Source organism: Onychomys torridus, chromosome 15 (assembly GCF_903995425.1).
Source record: "Onychomys torridus chromosome 15, mOncTor1.1, whole genome shotgun sequence".
Lineage (NCBI taxonomy): Eukaryota > Metazoa > Chordata > Mammalia > Rodentia > Cricetidae > Onychomys > Onychomys torridus.
This window is the reverse complement of record NC_050457.1, coordinates 48854882-48881928: the sequence shown is the minus strand read 5'-3', so window position 1 is coordinate 48881928 and position 27047 is coordinate 48854882. Positions and strand designations below refer to the sequence as shown.

At 40.6% G+C, this 27047-nt stretch overlaps 1 protein-coding gene across 4 annotated transcripts; it reads right to left on the bottom strand.

The window, feature by feature from the left end:
* Window positions 1-1882: 1882 nt before the first annotated feature.
* On the bottom strand, window positions 1883-26424 carry Capsl (calcyphosine like). 4 transcript variants are annotated; one of them, XM_036207322.1, is made up of 5 exons: window positions 26378-26424; window positions 10807-10943; window positions 5902-6079; window positions 5145-5354; window positions 1883-2185 (listed from the first exon to the last, which is right to left on the bottom strand). In XM_036207322.1, exons 2-5 carry the CDS (start codon window positions 10941-10943, stop codon window positions 2084-2086), a joined length of 627 nt encoding a protein of 208 aa, XP_036063215.1. In that variant the 5' UTR covers window positions 26378-26424; the 3' UTR covers window positions 1883-2083. The 4 variants fall into 4 exon arrangements, with proteins under 4 accessions (XP_036063215.1, XP_036063213.1, XP_036063214.1 ...); XM_036207320.1 differs by having other exon boundaries at window positions 26267-26400; XM_036207321.1 differs by lacking the exon at window positions 26378-26424 and adding an exon at window positions 12483-12578.
* Window positions 26425-27047: the final 623 nt, after the last annotated feature.

Sequence of the window (27047 nt, the reverse complement as noted above, 5' to 3'; positions counted from 1 at the left end):
ATTAATATACATTCAGTCACATTGTATTACCTCTCTTCCATCTTGTACCTCCTGTTTCCTCTCCAGGTCCAGGTATCCTGGCATCTCCTATGCACCTAGATTCCTCCTCTTCTTCCTTTCTCCTCTTGCCTAGCTATTAACCTTTCAGTTTTTTATTCCACCAGCCACTGCAATACACCTTCACATAGTGTATATCTCACAACAGTTATCTGAAATAAGATCATTGTACCCTGTACCCTTATTAGACAGGAAGCAAAATATCACTGGAAGAGACAGAGCTGATAGCTGCAACCCAGGTTCTGCTCAGAATCACATGCTCATTCTGTAGCTTGCGTTAAGCAAGACATGAGTCATACCCAGAATCAAAGACACAAATCTATCTAGAGCAGTAAGCTTGAAACCCACCATGCTTAGGAAATAGCAGTCTTCTCCTTAGGTACACTTTGCAGGGCACATGCTTTAAAATGATACTTTCCTGCATATTTGTGCTTCCTATGTGATTCTAAATATTTTCTCATTACATTTGATATTGGTTGCCCTGCCATCCTCTACAGAAGACTAGTTAGTAAATCCATGGAAAGCATGGCTTGTATAATTAATGGGAAGAAGGGTGGCTTTCTATGATATGAAAGCACACCCAATCTCAAGATAAAAGGCCTCTTCTCCAGTTAGCCATTAAGATAAATAAGTTGAACTTCCCCAACAAGAAACAAAGCAAGATGCACCAATAAAGAACTGATATAATTCTCATCCTGTAACACCTATTTTCATAGGTCTTAAATTAATATCTATCCTGATCTCAACTTAAAGGAGTGTGTAAGATAAAAGGTAAATAATGGGAGTAAAAATTAAAAATACAAAGTATCTCCAGACTTTCTGTATTGAACCACCTAAATCCAGAAGATCTTGAAGACACCATCAACTAAATTCATGTCCCTAAACCAATACACAGAGACAGCCAGAGATGGGGTTTGTAGAAAAGACTTCTGAGCAACAAAAGCCACTAGGAATTCATCTCAGCACTGCAACCAGAATCTACTCACTGTGTTTTCTGTGGCCCCGAAGCACAGATCATGAAGAGTAGGAGCTGCAACTTCAGGCTCCCACTTCTCTCATTTCTGAGGCTTCCTTTATATCTATTAGTCCCTCATGGGTTGATTCCCTCATGTCAATAATATACAAGCAGACATGAGTGCTGGAAGGAGGATTTGAATCATAAAGCATCAAGTATCATGAAGAATCTGATTTGGAATGTTCTATGGTTTTAGTCTGAGCCACACCCATCCTCTTTGGGTAAACAGAATTGCCTACATGGTTGGCTGACAACAGGGAAGAGTTAGATAAACATTGTACCAAAAGAAAATTTGCTAGTTACCACAGTGAAGCTGTTCCACATAAAATAGTAGGGTCCAGCACAACTCACAAGTCCAGCCACAGGGAGGTGTTGAAGAGCCATAGGTTTACCATTCAACAATATGGCCTCCACTCTTACATCAGTATTTTTAAAACCAATAGAAACCAGCAAATCAATCGTCATGTTCACTCTCTTTGCCAAAAGGAGGCTTCCATAGACCTGAGAAGTGAAACTCCTGATTCACTTGCAGAAATTATGAATCTAGTATAATCTTTCTGGTCCCAAAATTGAGATTAAACCCCTTAAGATTTTGCCACTATACAAATAGATGTATTCTCACGCCTAGCTTAAAGATGAAAATATACTGGCTTTCTGGACAAACGAGGTCATAGTTACAGTATTCAAAATTTTCACTAATGACCAAGAGAGACACTCCAAGTTGATTGAATACCTGCAAGATACAGCCATGGCATTAGAAAATTTAGAGTTGTAACTTTAATAATTTCTATTTTAGAGATGAGGAAACAGTTTCAGAGGAGGCAAGTCCACAGTTAATTACTTAGTGACTTTATTTCTGCTCTTATGTCAGCCCTAGAAAATATACTGTGTTGGCAAAGAAGAAGCTGTGCAATGGACATGAAACAAAATATCATTCTGAGTTTTGGGGTTGAGGTTTGATCATGTGGAGTCACGTGGCTGTCTCTGTGGCCGGGATCCCAGGGCCAGGCATTAGAGCTTCCAGGCAGTTGTCATCATGATGATGAAGTACACATCAGTGTCAATGGACGCACTCACACCCGCATAGTAGTTCATGAACTCCTCAGGGGTCACCTGTAGTGGAGAAGTGAGAAAGAGAAAGGACACTTTGCTTCTCTTATTAATGGAGACCTCTCTTCCATTCCTGTAAAGAGAAGGGGCAGTCCCACCAAGGATTTCTGTGTATGATTACAGCTGAGGGACAGATCTAAAACAAAAGTAAAGACCAAGTTAAGGACAGTGGTGAAAGGGGCCCAGGACAGAATTAAGCCTTGAAAACATCCAAGCCACCCTAAGTGGAGAGTAAGGCATGGGTTGTCATCTTTTCTTTAAGAACTGGTGTCTGTTGGTTCAGAAAAAGAGACCAAACTCAAAATGAGAAGTAGGTGTTCTTGAGCTGCAGTTAATACTGTCCTTTCTGGCACATGTCAGAAGCAAGCCATGTCCAATGTCAGGATAAGCAGTGTCTCACTTTTCATGGAATGCCTTTTCCAATGGGTAAAGAAAGCAATTTCTAGTGAAATGAGTGATGTGATTGGCATGCATTTTAAAGGTACAAATTGCTCATTCGAGGCTGAGAGTAAGCAAAACCATCCCCAGCAGCTTTTCTCTCCTCACGCCCATCCCCAGGTTCTCCACTCTGTGCATATGGCTGTCTTTGGAATATCAGCAGAGGTGTCTATCCATGCCATGGTTGAGAGGACTCACTGTTTAGGAAAAAGGAAGGAAGTCTTGAGTTAATAGGAGTTGGCCAACCTCTAAGTCAAAAGCCTAAAACGTCACAAGAAAGGAAACTCATAAATAACTGCAGAATTGTTTCTAGTCTGTAATAGCTTAATATGTCTCACCAGTCTTTGAGACCATTATTATCTTTTTCATTTACTATAGGGGCTCCTTGAACAAAATTAAAAAAAAAAAAAAAACGAACTCTAAGTTAACCAAAAATATCCACATGACTTACAATGTCTCCCTATACTGTTTCCCAAACCTCCTCCCTCTAAACCAGTAAAAGATACAAGGAAAAAATGACACTAAACTCAGTGAATAATAGATCTGTGGTCATCCATGTGTAAACACAAATAAATAGCATACACATGGGAACTATTGCCTCTATGAAAGAGTTTTCCATAGATTTGTTTGTATTTATAATTACTTATGTTTTTAAGATGTTATTAAGATGGGGAGATGGCTTGGCATTATGACCACTGGCTATTCTTTAAGAGCGCTTTAGTTTACTTCCCAGAACCCAGAAAAGGTTGAGCCACTTTTATGAAGATATTTATTATGTTTACTAAGTAAGATATCTGTAAAGCCCTTAGCACAATAGCAAGTTGATAAGTATTCAATAAACATTGTTCATATTCACTGTCATACTAAATAAGGCTGCACATATATTATGTTTAGTAATAAAAATAAGGCTTTTAAAATATCCTAGATATAAGTATCTCAAATAGGGATTGTGCAAGCACTAATAGATTATACATTAACTATACAAAGACTTGGGGTTACATCTCCCCAAATGTCAAACTTCGTGGTTCATCAGTAGAGCCAGTCATCTGAGTTTTCAAGACACACACCCAGTGATAATGAACAGCTAATATTCAACATTGTTACAAGGTCTATGGTATTCAAGCAACATCAAATACAGTAACTACAAAAACAAAACAAAACAAAACAAAAAAAACCCTCAGTAACATTTTGAGAATTTGAGAGATCAATGTGGCTGATAAAGATAAATGTCAGAAGGGGCTGAAGTGGGGACGTTAAGTCAGTTGATTCACAAATGGTTACTTGGACTTGTCAGAGTCAAAGGCAGCTGACATTTCCCTGGTGACAAGGAGGAACCACCTGCAGACAGAGCCAGAAACAACAGGGACCCGTGTAGAGCGGAGCTATAGGGGAAATGGCAGTTGGCTATTTTTCTCTGACATCTTGGTAGATCAAAGGCAGCAGGGCTAGAGGAAACATACAGTTCTGTTATTTCTGGCCTAGACATTTGACTGCCCAACAGAAGTTGGGACTCCTTTGTTTCTGTTGTCACAATTCCTCAGCCTACAAGACACGACTTCATCTACTTCTCCATCTCTGACTGACTGAAATGTCAGCCGGAAAGAAACTTCCCCTTCCTACCTCCTGTCCCTTGATAATAAGACAAGCCACCAGGTTTTATAGGAAGGGGAGAGGAAATTGCCTTTAGAGGGAGGAGGCGTGTTTCTTCTTCCCATAAGCACCACCCCTTTCTAGTCACTGTCCCACTTATCTTTTCCGGTATGACCCAAAGGTTAAGAGGTGCTGCTGCTACTGAGGCTGAGGGACTCCCCTCCCCATCACAATACCTCTCAGGTCCTCTAAGACAAAAACTGCCTCTTAGTGTTTAAACAGGTGGCATCTCTTCCAATATACAACATTTTGTATCGTTGAAGGCAACTAAAGTGAAAATGAGTGGTTGCTTTTGCCTTGAAGTTCACTGTAATTTACATGTGCTAGCTAATCTCAAATTTTACTAAAGCATGAGTCAGGGTAAATTCTTCTCTCTGGGATTCCCTTTACCAACAGCTGCTTTTTCAGACAGCAGAGTGTGATGACAAATGATACTCCTAAGGACAAGGGTAAAAGGAATCAAACATCCTGAAAAGCCTTGCATATCTGTTCCAAAGTATTTTGGTCCTATTTAAAATGAAGCACACTTTTATTGTAATCTAATTCATGAGAATATAGCTAGCTGTACATGGAGAGTCTAGTAATGAACGATGAGATGCGCTGATGTTCAAAACAACACATTTTCCATGATGAACAATTAGCAGCTCATGGATACCCTACCAAGAAAGATATGTCTGTCTCAGTACATGTTTGAAACATATATTTTTTCACTTTTAATTTTTAACAGTTCAGATGGCCCCAAAGGAATGTTTCCTTCTATTTGTAACAGTTACGGTGTCAACATTGGAGGTTTTTAAAGGCTTTGAACCTATTCTTCCTTTACAATTTCAGTGGGGGCAGATAAATTTCATCTGGATTCATCTTCTTCACTTACCAACCCATCTTTGTCATATGGTGAATCAAAGTTGTCCAGAAATTTCCGGAAGACTTGCTCCTCTGTCCACTCCCCATTTTGGTATTTCGGATGGTGTTTGGCGTTATAAACTTCGCGAAGGTCTTCAATGGTTATAACACCATCTCCAGTTTTGTCTAACTTCCTGAAAGCTTTCATAATTACTTCTTTTCTTGCTCTGGACATTGGGGGCTAGATAAATTAAAAAATAAAAATAAACACACACACACACACACACACACACACACACACACACACACACATGGATGAATACACATGCAAACGAGTCTTTTCTGTAACAGATGTGATTCAATATTCCCACCAGTGATGTGCAATTGCTTATGGACCACTAAATAAGATACTTCAAAAAGTCCCTCTGCTGGTTCAATCTTCTGTCCACACCCTTCTGAAATGTACTAGCAAGTTATGAAAACAAAATCTTGAGGTAGCCAACCCAAACCATGTGAAAGTCAAGCTCCTCCACAGAAAACACTGATTCGTGGGGTAAGGGTTGGGAAACATATTTACTCTCTTCTAAAAATATTTAACTTCTTTATAGACTCTTTGGAAGTTTCACATCATGCACCCCAATTCTGTTCACCTTCTGGTCTCCCCATATCCTCCTCTCATCCCTGCAACACCTCCTGTACGTAAGGAAACAAATCAAAGTAAACAAGCAAAGTCAGGCAGATCTCTATGAGTTCAAGGCCAGCTTGTTCTACATAAAGAACATACTTACTCTTAATGTGAGAAGGAACTCATTGAAGTCTATCGTCCCATTTCCATCTCTATCAAATCTCCGGAAAAGTTCTTCTGCCTCTTCTTTCTCCATGACCACGGCATAATCATTTAACCCTTTCAAAAACTCTTTGAAATCAAGGGTTCGGTTGTTGTTGTCATCCATAATCCGAAACACTCTGAAGACAACAACATGAAAAAAAAAAAAAAAAACCCACAAAGAACAACATGTAAGTGTGAAGATGCAAAATGTAAACCGCTCCCATTTGCTTTCAAATAAAATACAGAAGTTTGATATTTTTCTCTGCAGACACACTTTTGAGCTCAGAGGCTCCCAACAGTTTCTACAGGCAAGCAAACCTTTGGACACACATTGTGCATGGACACACATACACACAGAGAAGGCGACAATTGCACTGTTTGACTCTAATTACATGACATGAACATTAATTAGTTATCCTTTTCTGTCTCCTGAACATCTAGGTGTGAAGGCCTGGCTGTCAGGTACACTGGTGCTGATGGGGGATGGTAGTGCCTGCTGAGGCTGGTGTCTACTGGAAGGAAGTCAGATAATTGGAGTCATGCCCTTGCAAAGGATATTGCCTGGCCCCTGCCTGCTTGCTTCTTTTTGGCCTCCCAACCACCAAGAATAGGCAGCTTTACCCCTACTGCATGCTCCCTGTACTGAGGCCCTGCCCTGCCACAGGCCCAAAGCAATGAAGTTCATTGATCACAGACTGAAATTTCTGAGACTGTGAGCCAAAATGGACTTTTTCTCCTTATAAGTTCATTATCTGTGGTATCTTGTTATAGTAATGAAGAGCTACTAATATAGGTCACCCTTTCTGGAATACATGTTCACTAATAAATCCATAGTTTCCTCATCTTCCACTTAAACAAATGCCAAAAAAAATAGACAAGCAATTGAAGCATAATTTTTTTTTATTAATCATATGAATCTTGGTAAAATCTCTAGAAACTAATATCGAGTATAAATAAAGCTTCTAGTTCTCCACTATATGCACACTGACCACATAAACTGTATAGATGCTGCTTTGTCTACAGGAAACCTCTGCTTGGAAACACATCTGTTATAGCCATGGAATGTAATCATTCCAAATACACAGTATCTACAACTTTTATGAAAGAAATATGTCTTCTTGTTGACTTTGTGATGTTTAAGGTCTTTCTGTAAATGTCATACCATGCTGTTATGATCTCACTTTTCCCACTCTTCTACAGCATACACCACTTCCCATACTACAACCCTAAGAATTATATTTTTGCTAGAATCCTAAGAGACAGAATTATCATTTAAGATTTCAAAAAGATGAGCTTGACTTCTAGTTCTGCAGCAACAACACCTATGTAAACTTGAGTATAACTGGGTCTCACTTTTCCATAAAAGTCTACACTGTTGACCCCTCATTTCTAATTAGTGCTAAAATAATGTGCAATTTATAAGTTTCGACTTACAATTTTCTCTTTGCCAGTTCTGTGTAAAGATGAGAGACGCAGATGCAAATGACTTAAAAGCAGATGCCAGAGGAAGTGGACCAGCAAGACGGAGTGAAGAAACACAAGAGGACAGTAGGGAGAGAATGAATGAGAATGGGGATATAGATGTGTAAAATGCCACAATGAAACCTTTTACCATGAATGGCAATGAGAAACAGAAAAGCAATAAAATGCCAGACACTTGTTCATTTATATCTCATATTTTATTTGAAAAACTAGAAAGAGCATTTTGGACATTGAATAAGTTAATAAATACATCATGCAGGCTTGAATATGGGCTATACGGTGGCAGAGTCCATCTCTATGCTTTTTGTTTTTATAAATTTACTGTGTAGGAAACAATCTATTAATATTCATCAGCTAGGTGAGTTAAGGAATAAACTTTCCTGCTACAACAAATAGTCTGATAATTTCTTTTTGAAGAGATAAATTTGAAATAAATAATGTATTGCTGATACATCTTAGATTATTTAACAAACTTCAATATCAGATAGGCATCTTATAAACTGCCAAACATTGGATTAAACCCTGTAATATGAAATACATAGGGAAATGAGACACAGACTCTACCCTGTAGGAATTTATTCAGAGACTGAAAGATAGGAAGAGGGGGACAATCCTCTATTCTGAGTTCTGGCAAGGAGAAGCATTTCAGATCAACAGTAGTTTGTAAAACATCCCTTGTCCATCTGTGGAAGCAAGAAGATAGCTACCAAAGGTTAAAAGAGATGTAAGAAATATGGACAAGTGGGTCCATGGAAGAATATAAATAATTTTAATCCCCTTAAGTTCTAAAGGGCTTAAACCTCATTATATGTTAAAAAGCAACTGCATAGTCTGAATGACCAGAATATGAAAAAGATACATTTTAGAGCCCCTGAAAGAGCTGGTTGAAAGGATTAAAACACAGAAAGTTGGCAGTGAATGAAGCAGTGATAATGTTGGGGGAAAGTCCACAGAAAGAGGTTGAGAGTCCACAATAAGCAACTGTAATGTCAATATGATAGGAGACCTCAAAATGCTGTAGAAATCAAATCATCAGTGTGGTGGACTGATGAAGATAACACTCAATTTTCCATTCAAGAAATGATGCATGTTCGTAGCTCCATTTACAGAAAGGACTAATTCATCTTGCCTTTGGGTAGTAAAGCAACTACCCAAGATTTTCACTGGTTGCCAATTAGTTATAAACTTAGAGTGTCTTTTCTGATATAAGATATAAACCAGAGCTCAAGAGAGGATTTTCTGCCCAGTGTGTACAAGGGGACAGAGTAAATAAGAGCTCTCTCAGCTGTGCATAAGACAACTGGTAAATTCAGGATATTAACCTTGGAAATGGGAGCTATCTATATTTCTTCAGTAGTAGGAAGTGTTTAAGGAAGAATATATACTATTGAAATTATCCAGACTTCAGTGTAAAAAGTAAAGGTGTCAAAATGATAAAAGAATCATCTTGGTGTAGAACTTCCAAATAAATACTTAAGACAGGATGGAAAGATGGTTTCACAGAATGAGTGCTCGGTTTGGTAGATGACAGATACTAACCAAAGAGTGGTTCTTCAAAGGCAACGTTGGTGAGAATGCTTGTGTTTGTGGGGGTGTATTTACTGGGGTCTGGACTGGAGTGCCTGCCTTTCAAGGCAAGGATAGAGAGAGGGCTTCCCTCTACATAAATTGAGGACAGACTAAGGGAGACCAAGGCCAACAATAAGGGAGACAGAAGGCAGTTAAACAGGAAGCCCAGGGTGAGATGATAGCAGCTCACAGTGGAAGGGCTAGTTTAGATGGAGGTGGGGTGGTAACAAAAGGTGGGAATGGCATAGGTAGCAGGAAGTACACAATTGCATGATCATTAGCAGAACACAAGACAGAGTTCCACAGAGGTCTGCCCTGGAGACAAGGAAGTGAACCCAAGATGGAGGACTTAGAGGTTGGAGCCACACAATACTGAAAGGAAATGGCCTGTGAGAGCATGAGTAGCAAGGTCCGTATATCTACACCCCTAAACCTCTAACAGAGCCAAGCTTAGTTTAAGGAGGCATGTAAGTGCCTTGTGTATTTGTTTCTTGGGAGTTTTTTGAGGGGCTTCCCTAGGTGCCCAGTACCTGGCTGAGAGTTTGTGCAGCCTCTGGGTGTGAGGTCGGATTCTCCTTACACAGATATCCTGTACTTCTTTATCAAACATCTTCTCATACCACTGAAAGGCACATTTACAAGATATTTACTCTGTTAGTCTCAGTCCTCCATGGGACCTTCAGAAGCTTGTCCACACATGAGGCCCCCCAAATATGTACAAGGTCAGGTTTATGTTAGACATTAATTATAATCTGTTAAAATACACAAGATCCATTCTTAGGAGTCTCATGGTCTCCTTTCTCCTTGGGATTTTCAGCCCTCAAGTCTACTTGCACTATCAAATATCAGGGAATACAAGAAGAATCACCTGACCCATAGAATACTACTGGGGATGAACACTGAGTTATCACATGGGCAGTTAGAGTGGCAAGCGAGACATGACAGCTTGGCTGGGAGCAAAACCCAAATTCTCTTTTAGACAAGATCTCATGTAGCAGAGGCTGCTGGCCTCAACTCATTATGTAGCCAGAAATGACATTGAACTACTGATCCTCTTGCCTCCATCTCCAAGTGCTGAGATAACAAGCATGTGCCACCATGCTTACTTTTCCAAATTATTTAATCATTGCTCCACCTCCTTCTTCTACCCCAGCTTTGGAGAGGACCTCTCTGCTTGTCCTTCCAAGTGTCTATACTCCTAGACATGTTTTCCTTTACCCCAATTGCCCTAGGAACCTCCCTTCCTTGGAACAGACACATGCTTTGCAGAATTTGGGGCTAAGAACCAAACACTGTCATGAGGACTCAGAGATAAGCTCTTCCAACCAATGAATTTCATAGATAAGAAACTGAGGCCTTAAGGGAAAAAGATTTTCCCAATATCATAAAGTCAGTATAGTGCTCTCCTAGACAATTCTGATCTTTCGACTTCCTTTCACTGTATTCCCAACTGTGGTGGTTCAAAGGAGAATGACTCGTTTGGGCTCATGTGCTTGAATTTTGAGTTCCTAGTTGTTGGAACTGTTTGGAAAAGATTAAGAGGTGTGGCCTTATTGGAGAAGATGTGTCTCTGGGCTTTGAGGGTTCAAAAGCTCACACCATTCCCGGTTATATCTCCCTGCATCCTTTGTGGATCAGGATGTAAGCTCTTAGCTACTACTCTAATGCCATGTCTGTTTGCCTGCTGCCATTATGGTCATAGATTCTAACTGTCTGGAACCATAAGCCCCAAATTAAATGTTTTCTTTTATGAGTTGCCTTAGTTACAGTGTTTTGTCACTGCAAAAGAAAAGTAACTAAGACACCATCCTACCTGCCAAGCCCTTTGATGCCTGCAGAGCCCCTGGCCAGGCATTGTAATCGCAGTCTTTCAATAGGATCAGTAGCTGTAGAGAGCTTTTTCTTCGATTGTATTGCCATCTCACGATCATGGCGTGCTGTCCCTGCCATCTGAAAGGAGAATCCACAGCATGTTAATGGAATTCAGACCCTACTGCACAGCTCTGGCTGGGCAGTCAACAGAAGGAAATTTACATCTTTTGTCCAGCCTCCAGGGAATATTCTCCAACTTCCTAGAATTTACAGTTTTTAACTATGCCAATTGTGTGCCTGGAATGTTTAAAATTTACTTATCTAGTTTCAAAAACATGTGCTGTCTTCACTCTGGACAATAAGTAAGTACACAGTCATTTCCCAACATGCTTTGATATTTCTGAAGCCCTTTTTCCTCCATACAAACAAATCCTTAATAGTGAAAGGAAAGGGGCCAGGAAAAGGTACAAAAGAAAGCTGCTAAGGATGTTAAATTTGAACAAATCAGGATGTCTACATATATGGAAGTAAGAGAAGCCATGTAGCATGGACCATTGGTAGAAGTTAATAGTATATTTCTCAGTACTCATTGTTTGAACCAACTGTATGATATATATTTGAATATTCCTTTACACTATGTGAATATATGTTGCTGTGATTGGTTTAATATGGAAGCTGACTGGCCAATAGCTGGACAGGATAAGTTTAGGTAGGAGAACCAGACTAAAGACACTGGGAAGAAGGGCAGAGTCAGGAGTTGCCAGCCAGCCAGAGAGAGGAAATAGGAGATGCAAGATGAAGGAGAAGTAATGCCATGTGGCAGAATATAGATTAAGATAAATGGGTTAATTTAAGTTGTAAGAGTTAGCTAGTATTAAGCCTGAGCTATTGGCCTAGCATTTATACTTAATATTAAGTCTCTATGCATTTATTTTGGAGACTGCAGTCCTGACAAAAACTTTGCTCCTCTGACTCTGCCTTTCTTACCAGTGTCCTTAGTCTGGTTCTCCCACCTAAATATATGCTATCTAGTTATTGGCCAGTCAGCTTCCATGTGTGTGTGTGTGTGTGTGTGTGTGTGTGTGTGTGTGTAATATTTATAATGCCCTATATTCCTTTGAGCCTACATTTAATGTTCTACTCTTGAGTTTTAATGCTGAGTTCTGTTACTTTTGTCTTCATTGTGATTCTCAATATGTGTGTTAGTAATGCTTATCAGTAACTCACACACTCTCTTTAATAGGTTAATGCCCCTCAATACTGAAAAAGGATTATAGGAAAGAAAATAACACAATTTCTCTCTCTCTCTCTCTCTCTCTCTCTCTCTCTCTCTCTCTCTCTCTCCCACACACACACACACACACACACACACACACACACACACACACATCTATATTGCTCTCCTAGATTTTCTTTTCTGTATGAAATATTCAGGAATAAGAGAAGGTGGCCTGAGCAGTAGAGACTTGGGTTCTCAGATCTCTTATTTCAGTGGGAAGAGCCCAAGACCAAAAGCCTACAAATCTGGGCTTTGGTTTTTCCTCTCCAAACCCATCCCTGGTGAATATGAGTTTGAGCCAAAGCCTCCATTTTCTACTGCCTGGGACAATAGAGGTGTAGAGGAGAGAGGAGACAGGAGAGATGAGAGAACACGCAGCATGATGATCTGTTCAGTACCTGGTGAGGGGCTTCCTACTGCATGATGGAGGGCAGCACATGCCATAGCAGAACAAGCACGCCAGCCCCAAGCCCTGTTCCCGTTCTCTTTTGGTAAAGCCATACTGTAACCATCAGGGAGGGCATCCTATACCAAGCAGAACAAGCATGTCAGCCCCAGGCCCCCTTCTCTCTTTTTAAAGCCACGCTGTAGCCATCCTGGAGGCCCTACCCTGTGGAGTTCTTTTAACTTTAGTTATATCACAAACTTCCCATTGGAAAGTGTCATTGATATATAAACTTTGGAGTTGAGTTTCTAACACATGAATTTGGGAGCATACGTTAAAACCACAGCAGGAAACTAAGTATGGACTGGTAAAATGGATTTCCTATAAGTTCTGACAAACAACAGACATTGGGCTTTTGAGTCCCAGCAAATTCTTTCTCCTCTACCATATGTAACAATATGTAAGAACATCAAAGTGTAATTTGCTGGTACTTCCTTATGCAAAATCAAAATAGACTTTGGGAAGACCAGACACTGGGAATCTAGACTGCAACTACTTCTACCTTCTGAAGCCAGTTTTACTAGGGGTGATATAGGCTGATATTTCCGTATATTGTAGGGTGAAAGGACCCGCTGAAGAAACCCACTCTGGCCCTGAAACCCAAGCCAGTGAAAGAAACACTTTAGCTCTGAAACCAGAGCCAAAGAAACACATATTGGCCCTGGAACCAGATCTGGTGAAAGAAATACGCCCTGGCCCTAAAAGTAGAGCCAAAACGCTTAAAAGGGCCAATAAAGGAAACACACCTTGGCCCTGAAACCAGAGCCAGCTCTGCCCCTGACCTACTAAACCAACCAATCCCTGATCAGGAAAACCAACCAATCCCTGTGCAGAAAATCTTCTCCCTGGAAAAAACTCCATCCCTCAGAAGCCCTATATAAGCCCATCTATTTGGTCAGTTGTCAGCTGTCCTCCATCCTGGAAGAGCCAGCCACTCTCCTGGATTCCTCCTTCCCGAATAAATCTCTTTCTTAAATGAGTTTTAGGTGAAGATCTTTCCTCAGTGAGGAGCAGAGTCTCTGCTGGGAATCTCCCTTGGGAGCAGAGAAGAGCAGAAGAAGAAATGGATACTTCTGCTGGGAAACTCCCTTAAGGGGAAGGGAGCCAGAGCAGAAGTAACAACTTGTCCCAGAAGCTGACAGCAGATTGTTATACTTCTGCAGAGGTTTCCCCTTTAACCAGAGTGAAGCAGAAGAAGTAACACCTTGGGCCAGAGCTGAGAAGAAAGGAATACCTATGCCAGTAAATTCCTTTAGGGGAGCAGAGCAGCAGAAGAAAGATATCTCTACTGGGAAGCTACCTTGGAGGGCAGGGCAGAGCAGATTTCAGCTGTAAGGTGCTCTCAGAGAAGAGCAGGATTGCTACATGCTGTAGGGAGACCATCCCCCACCACACCCCAGTTTCAGGTATAGCCTGACTTCCCAACAAGTCAGGATATCTTTCCCTCCAGAAATGTAACACTTGCAGATATGACTTGCTAAATTCAGGGGGAAAATTGCAGCCAAGTGTGATACAGGAAATGCCTACATTAACCATCATTTTTCATCATTTACTCATTTGATCCATCAACAAACAGCCAATATTAACCATGACCTCTTCAAAGCTAGGGATAACTCGGAGAATCAAGCTCTTGACTGGCATAGAATCTTAAACTGAATTCTGAAGCCTCATATTAAAGCAGAACAGGAAAGATAAAAGTTTGAAAGACCTGGGGTTTGAGTGGAAGGTGGAGAGAGTAATATTTCCAATAAAGAAGGACAAGACAGAATTCTGAGGTTTGAATAACACATTCTGTTGCAGACTCCAAATACGATGTCATAATGTCACTGATATCACAACCCCTGTTAAAGTGTATCTGACTCTTTGGTCACAACATTATAAACTGTCAGGTTTAACTAAGTTTAGAAGGCACTCCTTCCCAATGCATGTGACCACAGCACCACCATGTGTTGGCTCATCATATGTACAGTTCCCTTTCAGAGGCACAGTTCAGTCCATTTCTTCAACACACCTCTGCCCAGTTTGCTAGTTTGGGGGAACAGGGGCCACAGACAGCCTTCAAAGCCCAGAATCTCCCTCTAGTCCTGCTACTGAGCTACAGTTCATCCCACTAGGAAGAGCACAGGTATCACAGCTTCGGCATGGAGACTTTCTGAGATACCAGAGAGGAAATGATGCCTACATTTTACTCATAATAGAAGACAAATATATGTATGCTAGGACTGTGAATGTGCAACAAGTAAGGACACTATATATATTAGATGGCTGATATACCACATGCTTTGGCCAAAGCAAAAAAGTAAATAGCCAAAGTAGGGAAACACACCATTTTTATGTTCATGTTTTTATTTTTATTACATTTGTATGAGTGTGTCTGACATGTATGACACATACGTGAGGGTACACAAGGATGACAGAAGAGAGAGATGGATGCCCTGGAGCTGGTTACAGGCAGGTGTGAGCTGCCTGACATGTATGTTGGGATTTGAATTTGAGTCTTCTGGAAGTGCTGCATAAAGTCTTAAGTCCTGAACCATGGAAGACTGGTGGAGATTGGCAGGGAGTATTAGAAGAGGAAATATGAAGAAGGATAAAACCAGACAGGTAAGTGACATCACAAAGCACTTCGAACAAGTGTGTGGGATGAAGGCAGAGGATGGAGGCTATGAAAAGGAAAGAAAAGTCATATAAGAGAACACTGAGGGTACAGTGTGGAGAAGTCACAGAAGATGGGACACACAGCCAGGATGAGCCTGTTGTGTCCAATATGATGCCTGGACCCTGTGGACAGTGACAGGTCCATCTAAAGTGACTGAGCTTCAGGTTTTTGGGGGAAAGGAAGACTAGGACTTTATCCAGAGCTGCTGGTTGTCTCTGCCTTTCTTCACCCTCACCCACCCACACTCACAATGGCAGATGAAGGGACATTCACAGAGCAGCAGAAGGCGGGGACTTGGAGATCTAGGGCAGAGGATGAGATCCATGACACCTGTCCTGTGCAGGCTGTCTCATTCCACTGCTCTCTTGTACAGCTGACGGCCACTGTCAGAATTCTCAGCCCAGATTTCCAACCTTCTTGTTAGATGGCATGTGGAAATGCACAGAGATCTGCTTCTGAGAACATTTCTTAAAGATTCTATTTAGGCAGATCCTTAGGAAAAGAGATTCATTCAGGTCCCGACCTACACTTCTGCTTTTGCACTTCTCTGGTTGTGTTTAGTGCTACCTTGTGGCAGAAAATTGAATTACTCTTCCCTCCTTCCTTCTTCCCTCCCTCTCTTGTGCCCTTCCTCCCTCCCTCTTTCCCTCTCTTCCTCTCTCCCTCCCTCTCTCCCCAACTACATAGTCAGCCTGTAAACACAAAAGTAGTCCCAACATCAAAGAACTCTAGTATATTGACCCATGCATCCTAAAGCACCATTTTTCCCCCACATCCAGGTTATTATTTTTTTTTCTTTTTTGATTTTTTGAGACAGGGCTTCTCTGTATAGCTTTGGAGCCCAAGCTGGCCTTGAACTCACAGCAATCTACTTGCCTATGCCTCCTGAGTGCTGGGATTAAAAATGTGCACCATCACTGCCCAGCTCCAGCTTATTATTAACTCCAAAGAAATGTCTTACTGCATTCTCAAAAATGAAACTCTGCCCTTGGTTTCCCTGATAAGTAGGCAAGGGAACTGGAACAGCTTTGGCCTGCTCAAATAAAACTACAAGAAAATTTAAAATAGTCCTTCACACTGCATGAATATATGTCGCTGTAATTGATTTAATAAAGAAGCTGACTTACCAATAGCTGAACAGGATAAAGATAAATGGGAGAGCCAAATTGAGAATGCTGGGAGCTAGAAGGGCAGAGCTGGGGAGTCGCCAGCAAATGCAGAGAGAAGACAAATGCTGTATTGAGGAAAGGTGCCAAGCCATGTGGCAAAGCATAGATAAGAAATATGGGTCAATGTAAATGTAAGAGATAGCTAGTAACAAGCCTGAGCTATTGGCTGATCATTTGTAATTAATATAAGTCTCGGTGTGTTTATTTGGGAGCTGCTGAGAGGACTGAAAAACTCCACTAACAAGAAAGGAGTCAGTGTGCAAAGATGCAGAGCGGAGAGGGCTGAATTACATAATGGAAGGCAGAGCAAAGGCTGTGCAGGGGTGGGGCAGGGAATATGTGCCAAGGTGGGAGATGCCTGTTGTCCTGACCAGCAGGGATGTGCACCACAGTGACTGGCTAGGTCTCCTTTGGTTTCTGCCAGTCTTCCTTTACCCGCTAGTGCTTAGTGTACTGAGTCACAGGAAAACAGGTACTGAAAGGAAACCATCCTACTGGGTAGCAGTCACATGAGCCCAGGCCCTAAGAGTTCTACTGATTTTCCCAAAGGTTGTTCCCTCCATTTAACGTTGTCAAGTCTATTTCCCCCACTGCTGTACTGAGCAATAGTTTTTTGTTTTGTTTTGTTTTGTTTTGTTTTGTTTTTTACCTTAAGTGCCAATTTAGACATTTCTGTAATTGTTAAGTGTCCACACCATCGAATGAAACATTTAAAAAAACAAAAGGCATAATGTTCCTGTAACAGTTCCTGTAGTTTTAAAACATTGTTCAGTATGAAAAGAATAGAGAAGTAAAGCAATCTACAGAGCATGGGGCTGCCGATTAAAGTGGAAGAGCTTGAAGCAATCATGAGGAGGAAAGCACTCCTGCCTTTCCTCCTCTTCTCCTCCTGCCTCTGTTACCCCAGACTTCATCCTGAGGAGAGTGGCCATACTTTAGTTTGCCCTCAGAACAATTTTCAGTAAAGATTTGTTTAGCTTTCTGATTCCAGAAGCAAAGTTCAGTCATTCTGACAGGGTCTTAGGTTTAGCATTGCACCTAAATGGCTCAAGCTAACATCAGAGACAACAGTTTAGAGGCATCTCTTCTTATGGCTGACTAGGCTTGATGCTTGATCTAAATCATATTCCATAGGGAGCACTATATGCTACTGGTCTCTCTCTCCCATTTTCTTACCCCTTCTCCTCCTTTTAACAAAAAATAATTTATAAAGAAAAGAAATCTATTCCCTAGAGTTGTAGGGGATGAAGTCTACCACCAAGACACTTCAGTTTAGTGACTGGTAAGATATTCAATGTGGTGCAATGAGCTCTATGTTCTTCAGAAGTCTGTTCTTTATTTTTTCTATTAATACTACAATGAAATTAAGTACTAACCCCCATGTTTGTGGTGGGATATATTTCTTAAGTATCATTGTTTTAGTTAGGGATTATATTGCTGTGAGAAAATACCATTGTCAATGCAATAGGAAGAAAGGTTTTTATTTATTTTTTTTATTTCATTTTGCAGTCCATCACTGAAAGAAGTCAGTGCAAGAACTCACAAAAGGCAGGAACTTAGAAGCAGGTGCTGATACAGAGGCCAAGGATGAGTACTTCTTACTGGCTTGCTCTTCATGGCTTTTTATTTCATTATAGCACCAAAGAACATCAGCCCAAGGAACCACCCACAGTAATCTGGTCCCTCCTACATCAACTATCAATGAAGAAATTGCACCAAAGGCTTTCTCACAGGCCAACCAAGTGAGTGCAGTTTCTCAAAAATTCATTTTCTTGATTGTTTTTATTTATTCAACTAGTCTTAGGACTTCTAATTCAAGGACAGGGAACAAGGATGCTTAAAAGAGCCCATAGAGCCTGGAGTACAAAGTGTAAAACATTCAATTTCAAGACCACAGAATGTTGATCCTACATTTATTTGTCCAACTCTGGTAATGAATATCTCCTTAAATGTTGTGTCATGGCACCTAATTTGTCTCACACTGGTCTTCATCATGAATTCAATATGCTTATTAAAAAATCCATTCTGTGCTACATAGTAGCAATGCATGAAGTATCTAATCTTTGACCTCAGGGAAGGTTTTAACTCTTCAGTTTGAACTACAGCAGATTTTGGAAAGCTAGGAACTGATTCAAAGTCATGCCAATCCTTTTCTTTCATATATTGTACTTCCAAATGGTGGCCTTTGGAACAAATTCTAGCCATTGAGACCCAAATAAGAATGTGGAAGACTCTGGAATATATCTTCTATATGTTTTGCATTACCTCTGTCTTGAGTTAGAAAATGATATCTGACTATGGCAGCCTCTACATATTCCTGAGGGAAAGGACAAGGGACTCATAGCTATAAAGCTCAAACATCTTAGAAGACTAATATAATCAAGCTTCTAACTGATGTCAACAACTGCCTAACTCAACACAACTGACATGTGATTTGTATTGTTTGTTTATCCCATTGATGGTCAGATCTTCTGATAATTGCACCTAAAGGATTCTTCTTTGACAAAACTGGCAAATACTTATTCCTGCAGTAACCCTATTTGAATTGATTCTAGATATTGACCTTGATCTGAGTGAAGCAACTATACAGACTATGAGGATAAACTTCTACCTGTATAAAAGGTGTCAGTGGAGGATGGGGAGGGTCCATTATAAACTTCTTCTCTCAATAAATTTACTTGTTAGGTATCAGCCTCTTTGGAACTTCTTACTTGAGGCCTAGAAATCTGCTCAGTGTGCCACTCAAGGGCTTCTGTGACTTACACGTATAGTGAAAATCCAGCTTTAGCCAAACACAGAGGTTACCTTGAGATCTTGTCACACTGAGCTCCTTAGGGACTGGCAGTCGGTGTTCAGGAGGTATGAGGGGGGCACTCTCATTGCTGTACCTCCTCCATCTGACTCTCCTCCTGGACTAGATTGTGTCTCTGGTGTTTCAATCAGAACATAACTTGCAGTCTATTCTGAATCTAATCAGCCTTCCAGATGAAAACTCTTTAAAAAGGGGGGGGGGGGGGGGATTTAGCTCAGTGGTAGAGAGCTTGCCTAGCAAGCACAAAGCCCTGGGTTCGATCCTCAGCTCCAGAAAAAAAAAAGAAAAGAAAAGAAAAAGAAACAAAGTAGGAAGATATGGAACTTCTACCCAAGGTAAGCATAGATAGGGAAGTTTATACATGACAGTACATAGATTAACAAAGCCCAGAAGAAAGAAAAATATGTTTGCAAACTCCCAGGTTTCAATATTAGGCTAATGTGAACAAGTGAGTAACATTTTTCCAGAGCCGAGAAGACTTGGTCTCAGGCAGTGGTTTTGATTCCACTTCAAGGACATAGCTAGTCCTCACCTAGTTCAAATGCAAAAGTGTCACAAGCCCTATTGGCATTTGTGTCATTATTCACCTAAATCATTAAGTCACTTGTGTAATTATTTAGGGTGCTTCTCTGGGAATCATTTGTCTATATAAGATTTAATATATGGAGGATCATAAAAGCAGTGAGCTTTTTGTATCCCTGATTGACAGAAAATAGAGATGGATTAGTAGATAGAAATCTAGTGTCATAGTGCAACATTGATGGAGGCTGGTGTATCTGGTATGGATTGGTGGCAGAAACATTACTCATAGCAGAGACTAAGACTCTGATTTCCTTCAATGTATAAAAGTCTGGAGGCAGTCCAAACAGTCACCCTTAGTCCCAAGACACTAGTGTCTATCCACCCTCCAAGACTAAATTTTATATTCAAAGTTTTCCAAAAGTCCATAATAACAAAAGCAACACCAGTCAATACATCAACACCCCAATCATCAGGAAAGGTCAAGAGACACTGCCATCTAAACCAACCCCATTGTAAATACTTTCCTGAAAGTTCATTCAGCTTCTACTACAGGAATTTTATGATCACTCTGCAACAAAAGAGACTGGAGATCCAGATTTTTGTCTGAGTATTATGTCCCCCACCTCAAGGTTATATTTATAAGAAAGGAGCCTTGAGACTGAACTGGCAAGCTGTTCTGTCACAACAGGCAGAAGAAGCAATGATTTCAGAAAGCTAGAATGTGGTGCTCTAGAGCAGCTCATCCCTCAACACTGTCTACAGCAGTGGTACTCAGCATGTGGCATACACCCCCACAGGACTTGTAGAACAGATATTCACATACAATTCATAACAGTAGCAAAATTAGAGTTATGAAATAGCAAGGAAATAATTTTATGGTTAGGGGTCACCACAACATGAGGAACTATTGTGTTAAAGGGTCTCACAAGTAGGATGGTCAAGAGTCACTGTTCTACAAACTAAGGTTTCTACCGGCACATCAAGCACCCACATCATCCACCCTTAGAAGAATAAGTTCAGAACTGAGCAATGACTTTACACTTTCTAACCACTGTTTCCTCAAACCATATACTGTTCCACATCCCAGAGTTGAGCTTGTGATAGTGAATAACATGTTCAAAATTTGAGCACTATTGTACTTAAAGAACCCATAAGAAAACTGCTTCAGCTTCTCAGCTGCTAGTTTGTGAAATGTACTCTCTCGGAGAACTTACTAATAGAGATGACTTCCCCAGAATAGCTGAGCTAATAATCTTAAGAAACTGCTGATTGTCATAAATTTTACTGCTTCTTCTGTTCTTGTAAGACAATCGGTCCTGGGAAATAACCACTGCTTTTGCTTTGGTTAAAAAAAAAAAAAACAACAACAACAACAACAAAAAAAAAAAAAAAAAAAAAAAAAACCTGCTTGCTTTCTCGAGATAACTGGAGCATTTGCAGGAAGTTTGTTATAAAAATTAGGCACATCAGGATGTGAGCTACTTTGACCAGCAAAATGCTCTAACTTTGTACCTTTGTGTTTCTTTCCTTTATAAACCCTGCACTAACTATATATGTGAGAGCCATACTGTGAGTGTCTTGAATCTCAGGGTATGGTCCTAGGAAATATCCATAGGCCTGGCCAGTATTTGATAAAGCCTTTGCTAAATTTATTCATGGTCATGGTGAATCTCTGAGCTACCTCACATCCATAATAAGATACTCTGTGGTCACAAAAACCTAACCAAAAATGTAATTCACCCAAGGTCATCAAAACATAGCCCTCTACCTTCTCCCCTAAATAAAGACTTATTTAAAAGTGGTGCACACATGTGTTTATAAAAGGCCTGTCTCTATTGTCATGCTGCCACCACAAAGATGAAGAGTTGCAGCAAAGAGTTTACAGCACAAAGACTAGAATGTTTATTACTGCCTTTATGGGGAAACAATTTGCAAAAGATAAAAATAAGAGCAATAGGAAATATTATTTAGTACATACACTATGTCAAGGTCACGTGCTGAAGAGTGAACTATGTTTAGAAATAATTCACAAAGAGTTGTTCTTTTGGTTTGTTTGGTTTGTTTTTATGTGAGACCAGTTAGGTGGCTTCCCAGGTAAAGATGCTCACCCCAAGTCCGGCAACCTGAGTTTAGTCTGGAAGCCACATATTGGAAGGAACAAAACAATTCTAGCAACTGTCCCTCTGTCTTTCACAAGCATGCCATGACACTTGACATGTCCCCTGGATGAAATAAAGTAATGTAAGAAGAAGAAAAGATCTCTCTGTTGTATGATTTTTGTTTGTGTTCTGACAAATAAAGCTTGCCTGGAGATCAGAAGGCAGAGCTGGCCACTTGTTAACCATAGAGCCCATGCAGTGGTGGCACACACTTTTAATCCCAGCACTTGAGAGAAGGAAGCAGGAAGATCAGAATTTCAAGGGCACCTTGGGCTATATGAGATCGAACCAGTCTAAAACAGAAACAGAGCCAGGCAATGGTGGATCACACCTCTCATCTCAGTATGTAGGATCTCATACCTTTGATTCCAGCACATAGGAAGCTCAAACCTTTAATCCTAGCACTAGGGAGGTAGATGCAAGAATATAAAGTGGGTAGAGACAGGATCTCAGAGTCCATTCAGCCTGAGCATTTTTAGAGACAGGCTCTCCTCCCATTCAGTATGAGATTTCACAGAGGTAAGAACTCTATAGTGACTGCTCCTTTGCTTCTCTGATCTTTTGGCTTACACACTAGCTAATATCTGATGACAGGAGTTTTTTGTTGTTGTTGTTAAGACTAATTAGTATTGTGCTTCCTCTCTCTCTCTCTCTCTCTCTCTCTCTCTCTCTCTCTCTCTAACTTGGTATAAAGTAGATCCTGATAATAACTCTTAAGAGTTTTCTATTTACATTTACATTAGAGGAAACTCATTTTTAAAAAATATTTATTTATTTATTTATTTATTTTACAGGGTTCTGTCTGCACATATCCCTGAAGGCCGCGAAGAAGGTGCCAGATTTTATTACAGATGGTTGTGAGCCACCATGTGGTTGCTGGGAATTGAACTCAGGACCTTTGGAAGAGCAAGCAGTGCTCTTAACCTCTGAGCCATCTCTCCAGCCCAAGGAAACTCATTTTTAATTCCGTGGTTTATCCTTGTTTTACAAAATAAGAAAATAAATGTATAAGGGTTGAAGAACAAATCAAGATTTCAACTACAATCATGTATAAATTACTCCCATTTCAGAAAATATTCTTTTGTCAACAAAAGGCCTTTGTAGTCGCCACAGAACAAAATCTAGGACGAAAATTTGCACAAAGCACTCCTAGCAAATCAGGTCACACTATCGCCTCCTGCAGGGGCATGGCCTCCCTCCTGACAGCCCAAGTTGTTGCTACAGAGAAGACATTTCCCAAAGCAGTGGGGCTTTGTCATCTTCTCCCTGACAGAAAACCTTCATGCTCGCAGAGCACACCATCTAAATTGCAATACTTAAAAAAGTTTTGTTCCATCTGTCTTGAGATTGTGCAAAATACAAAAGATGAGGAACAACTATTTTCCTACTAGAGGGAAAACAAGATGTTGGGTGCCTGAGACACATGGGAGAGTCTCTGCCCAAGGCTACCAGGAATAGAGTAAATTTCATGGGAGCATCAGGAGAACACAGCCTGTGGGCTTTCTCACAGTCAGCAAGCATCTTATAGTGGGCCCTTCTATCAAGTACCAGCTTGTCTCTACAACACAGCAAACTACCTCTCTGAATTCTTTCGTTTGTACACGTGTCAAATGTTTGTCAGACCAGAATCAAGAACAAACTTTTATAAGAAAATTAAATATGAAGAAGCTTTATTTAACAAAAAAAAAACAGATTACAGGGATGAAAGAAATTATCAAACTTTCATCAACACCCCTAATCCTCCCAAACACCTTGCCATCAGCACAGTCTCTGGGAGAGGCCAGTCCTGCACATTCTATGTAGACACAGGCCAACTTTGCAGATCCTCCTTTCAATGCAAAACTCTCAGCAACTACTCATCTTCATCTGTGGCAAAACACAGACCAAGGACTGCTGAGGAAAGAAAAGGACTTATTGCAGCTTACACACTGCAGTCCACCATTGATGGAAGCCAGGGCCAGGTATCAAACAGCAACTCAAAGGCCTGTCTCCTTGGTCTTCCACATAGCTCTAACCAGGGACTTCATTCACAAGGAAGAACCACAACCTTGGTATCAGATGCTGCTTGCTGGCTGAGTCACTCAGGTGTATGCTTAACTAGCTTTTTTTATTCAGCCCATGACAACCTGCCCAAGAAATTGTATCACCTACAAAGGTCTTTACATCAGCCCCAGCATCCAGCTCCCTGCCCTTGTTGACTTCCTGTTCAGACTATGATGTGGAAGTGCAAGCCAAAGAAACCCTTTTCTCCTCAACTTGCTTTTGGGTGTGGTGTTTCATCACAAAAGAAATGCTAACAAAGACGTGGACCAATTGGACAAAAGCAAAGAACCAAACCAAACACAAGTACATGTAACTACAGCCATTTGATATCTGACAAAGATACTAAAATCATAATTTGGGAGGGAAGGGTATATCTTCAACAAATGGTGCTGGGAAAATTGAATGTCCACATACAGAAGAATGAGGTGAGAGCCATACCTATCATCTAGCACAAAGACTCTCCAAAAGGATCAAAGACCTAAGAATGAAACCTGAAACCCTGAAAGAGCTAGGAAGAAACATGGCAGTGTTCTATAGGACATAGATGTAGGAAAGGACTTCCTGAATAGGATTCTGTTTGATCAAAACTAAGTCCAACAACTGATAAGTGGGACTTCATAAAACTAAAATCCTCTACATAGCTAAAGAAACAACCAGGTAAATAGGAAGCCTATAAAATGGGAAAGAATATTTGCTGGCTATTCATCTGACAACTGATTAAAAAAACAAAGAGCCAAATAAAACAAACAACATGAACCATTCAAACACTAGGCCTGGTATCTGAACAGCAAGATCTCTAAGGAATAAAAAAAAGTATGGCTAGCAAATACCTTAAACAACATTCATCATCCCTAGGAACTAGGGACATGTACATCAGAACAACTTTGAGCTTTCATCTTACCCCAGTCAGAATGTCAAAGCTCAACAAATAATCAACTGCAAATTATTTCTCCTCATCATTGACTTCATGTGTTGTTGATGCCAGAAGGTGTCAATTGCTTCATTCCCTCCAATAGAGATCACACTAATCCCTTTCATTTTCTGCTGAAGGTAAGCACCTATGCCTTCCTGTCACAAATGTGCCCACTGCCTTGTCCACTGACACCAGAGAAACCATTAATTAACTGACTGTGCCTTATTAGAACTTAAGGAGAAAGATATCTCAGTTGCAGGTCTAGATCAGAGTCGTAAAGTGTACCTCCACTTTTAATCCCTTCAAAGTTTCATTAAATGCTCAAATTTCTGTTATACATTCCAAAGTACTGTGGTCATGCAGTCTGTTCTGTATAATACTGCTCATAAGATAATATACTCAGAGCCACCAAAATATTGCTGGTGTTCATATACAGAATAGGCATGAGTTGTTGCATTAAAAACACATCATCAATTTTAAAGAGAGCAAAGGGGTGCTTGGGGGCAGGGTTGGAGGATCAAAAGGAAATGAGAATGATACAATCATACAATCCTGCTATAATCTTCAAAAAATTAAATAAAAATCATAGGAAAGGCAGCTATATAGTCGATCAATGTATGATGAAAAGGGGGAAATCCTTCTTTTTTTTTTTTTTTCTTCCAGAAAAAAATCCCCTGATACATAATCCATTCAAAGTGGTCAACCCTAAATACAAATACTTACTGGTATCACTAAATGGATTTATTTAGTGAGTGAGTGTGTGTGTGTGTGTGTGTGTGTGTGTGTGTGTGTGAGAGAGAGAGAGAGAGAGAGAGAGAGACAGAGAGACAGAGAGAGAGAGAGAGAGAGAGAGAGACAGAGAGAGACAGAGAGAGACAGACAGACAGACACAGGGGGGTCAGGAGGAGTGAGCAGAGCAAAGAAGGTTCAGAAGAGAGAGAGGGAGGGATGTTTGTTAATATAGTACTCTGTCTATAAAATTCTCCAACAACAAAAAAAATAAATGAAGACCCCTAATTTTGATTCTGAATCTGTCATCAGTCCACAGGGTATGGCATAATCCATACAAACTTACCTCACAAAAGAAATAGGAATGAATTGTATCGGTTGATGGCTTTGTGACTGGGAAACATAATTCTCCGAAGCTCACTTTTATCAGGGGCCATCAGGATAGTTACAGAAAATCATCAAAACAATTCCCATCCAAGAACCCAGAACACAGACGCCACTCAGAAAGTGTTAGCTCCTTTGCCCTTGCTTAACGAAATTGATTTTTGTCTAAACATGTCTCCCAAGAGACCACCCCCTAGGGGCTCTGTGCTCTGACAGCCTAGGGATGGCTTCTTCAGAATATGATTTCTCATCAAGGTTTAACTTTTCTTTTTAGAGAATAGATCCTCATAGTTAAAAATAGAGCAAAAGTGACAGAGTTAATAGAATAAATAAGAACATTAAGTTACCTGGAATCTAATCTGTAGCCACAGGTTGCTTCAAGCTGAAACTATGGACACAGACTTCCGCACCAGGGAACTCTAGTATCCTCCTATAGCCCGGTGTCTCCTCCCTCTTACCTGTCTTCCTAAGGTGTTCTTGCCCTTCGAAGCTTTCGGTGCTAATTGGATGGCCTGGAAAGGCTGCAGCAGATTCATGGTCTGATTGGTTGAGCTCGCTGTCACTCTTATGCTGGTCCTGCCTTTTCTCAAGTTTACACTCCTGTTACCTAGGAAATCCCAGGGACCGTGAAAGCCCAAGCTGTTTGCTCTGGAAGAAATGACAGGCGGAAGTTCCACTGGCAACTGTTCAGTTTCTAACACAGCATCAAAACTGATCTTCCACGTTTAAAAAGAAAATGTTTGGTAAATTGTCTGACTTGTTTCAGGCGGCTCCCTTCTGACTCTACAAGGCAGACGCCCTGAATGTGAAAGCACAACCTTTAGGAACTAGCAGAGGTAATTATATTTAATGCCTCTTATTTTTTTTCACATACTGAGTGAGAAGATACCTTTGCACGTTTTTGTTTTGTTTCGCTTTTTTTTTAAATTATTTTTTTATTTTTATTTTTTTATTTATTATATTTGAGTTTTAATTTTACACATCAGCCATGGGTTCCTCTGTCCTCCCCCCTCCCGCCCCGCCCCCACCTTCTCCCCAAGCACCTCCCCTGCATTCCCACCTCCTCCAGGGCCTAGACTCCCCTGGGGATTCACTTAAACCTGGTGGGGTCAGTACAGGCAGGTCCAG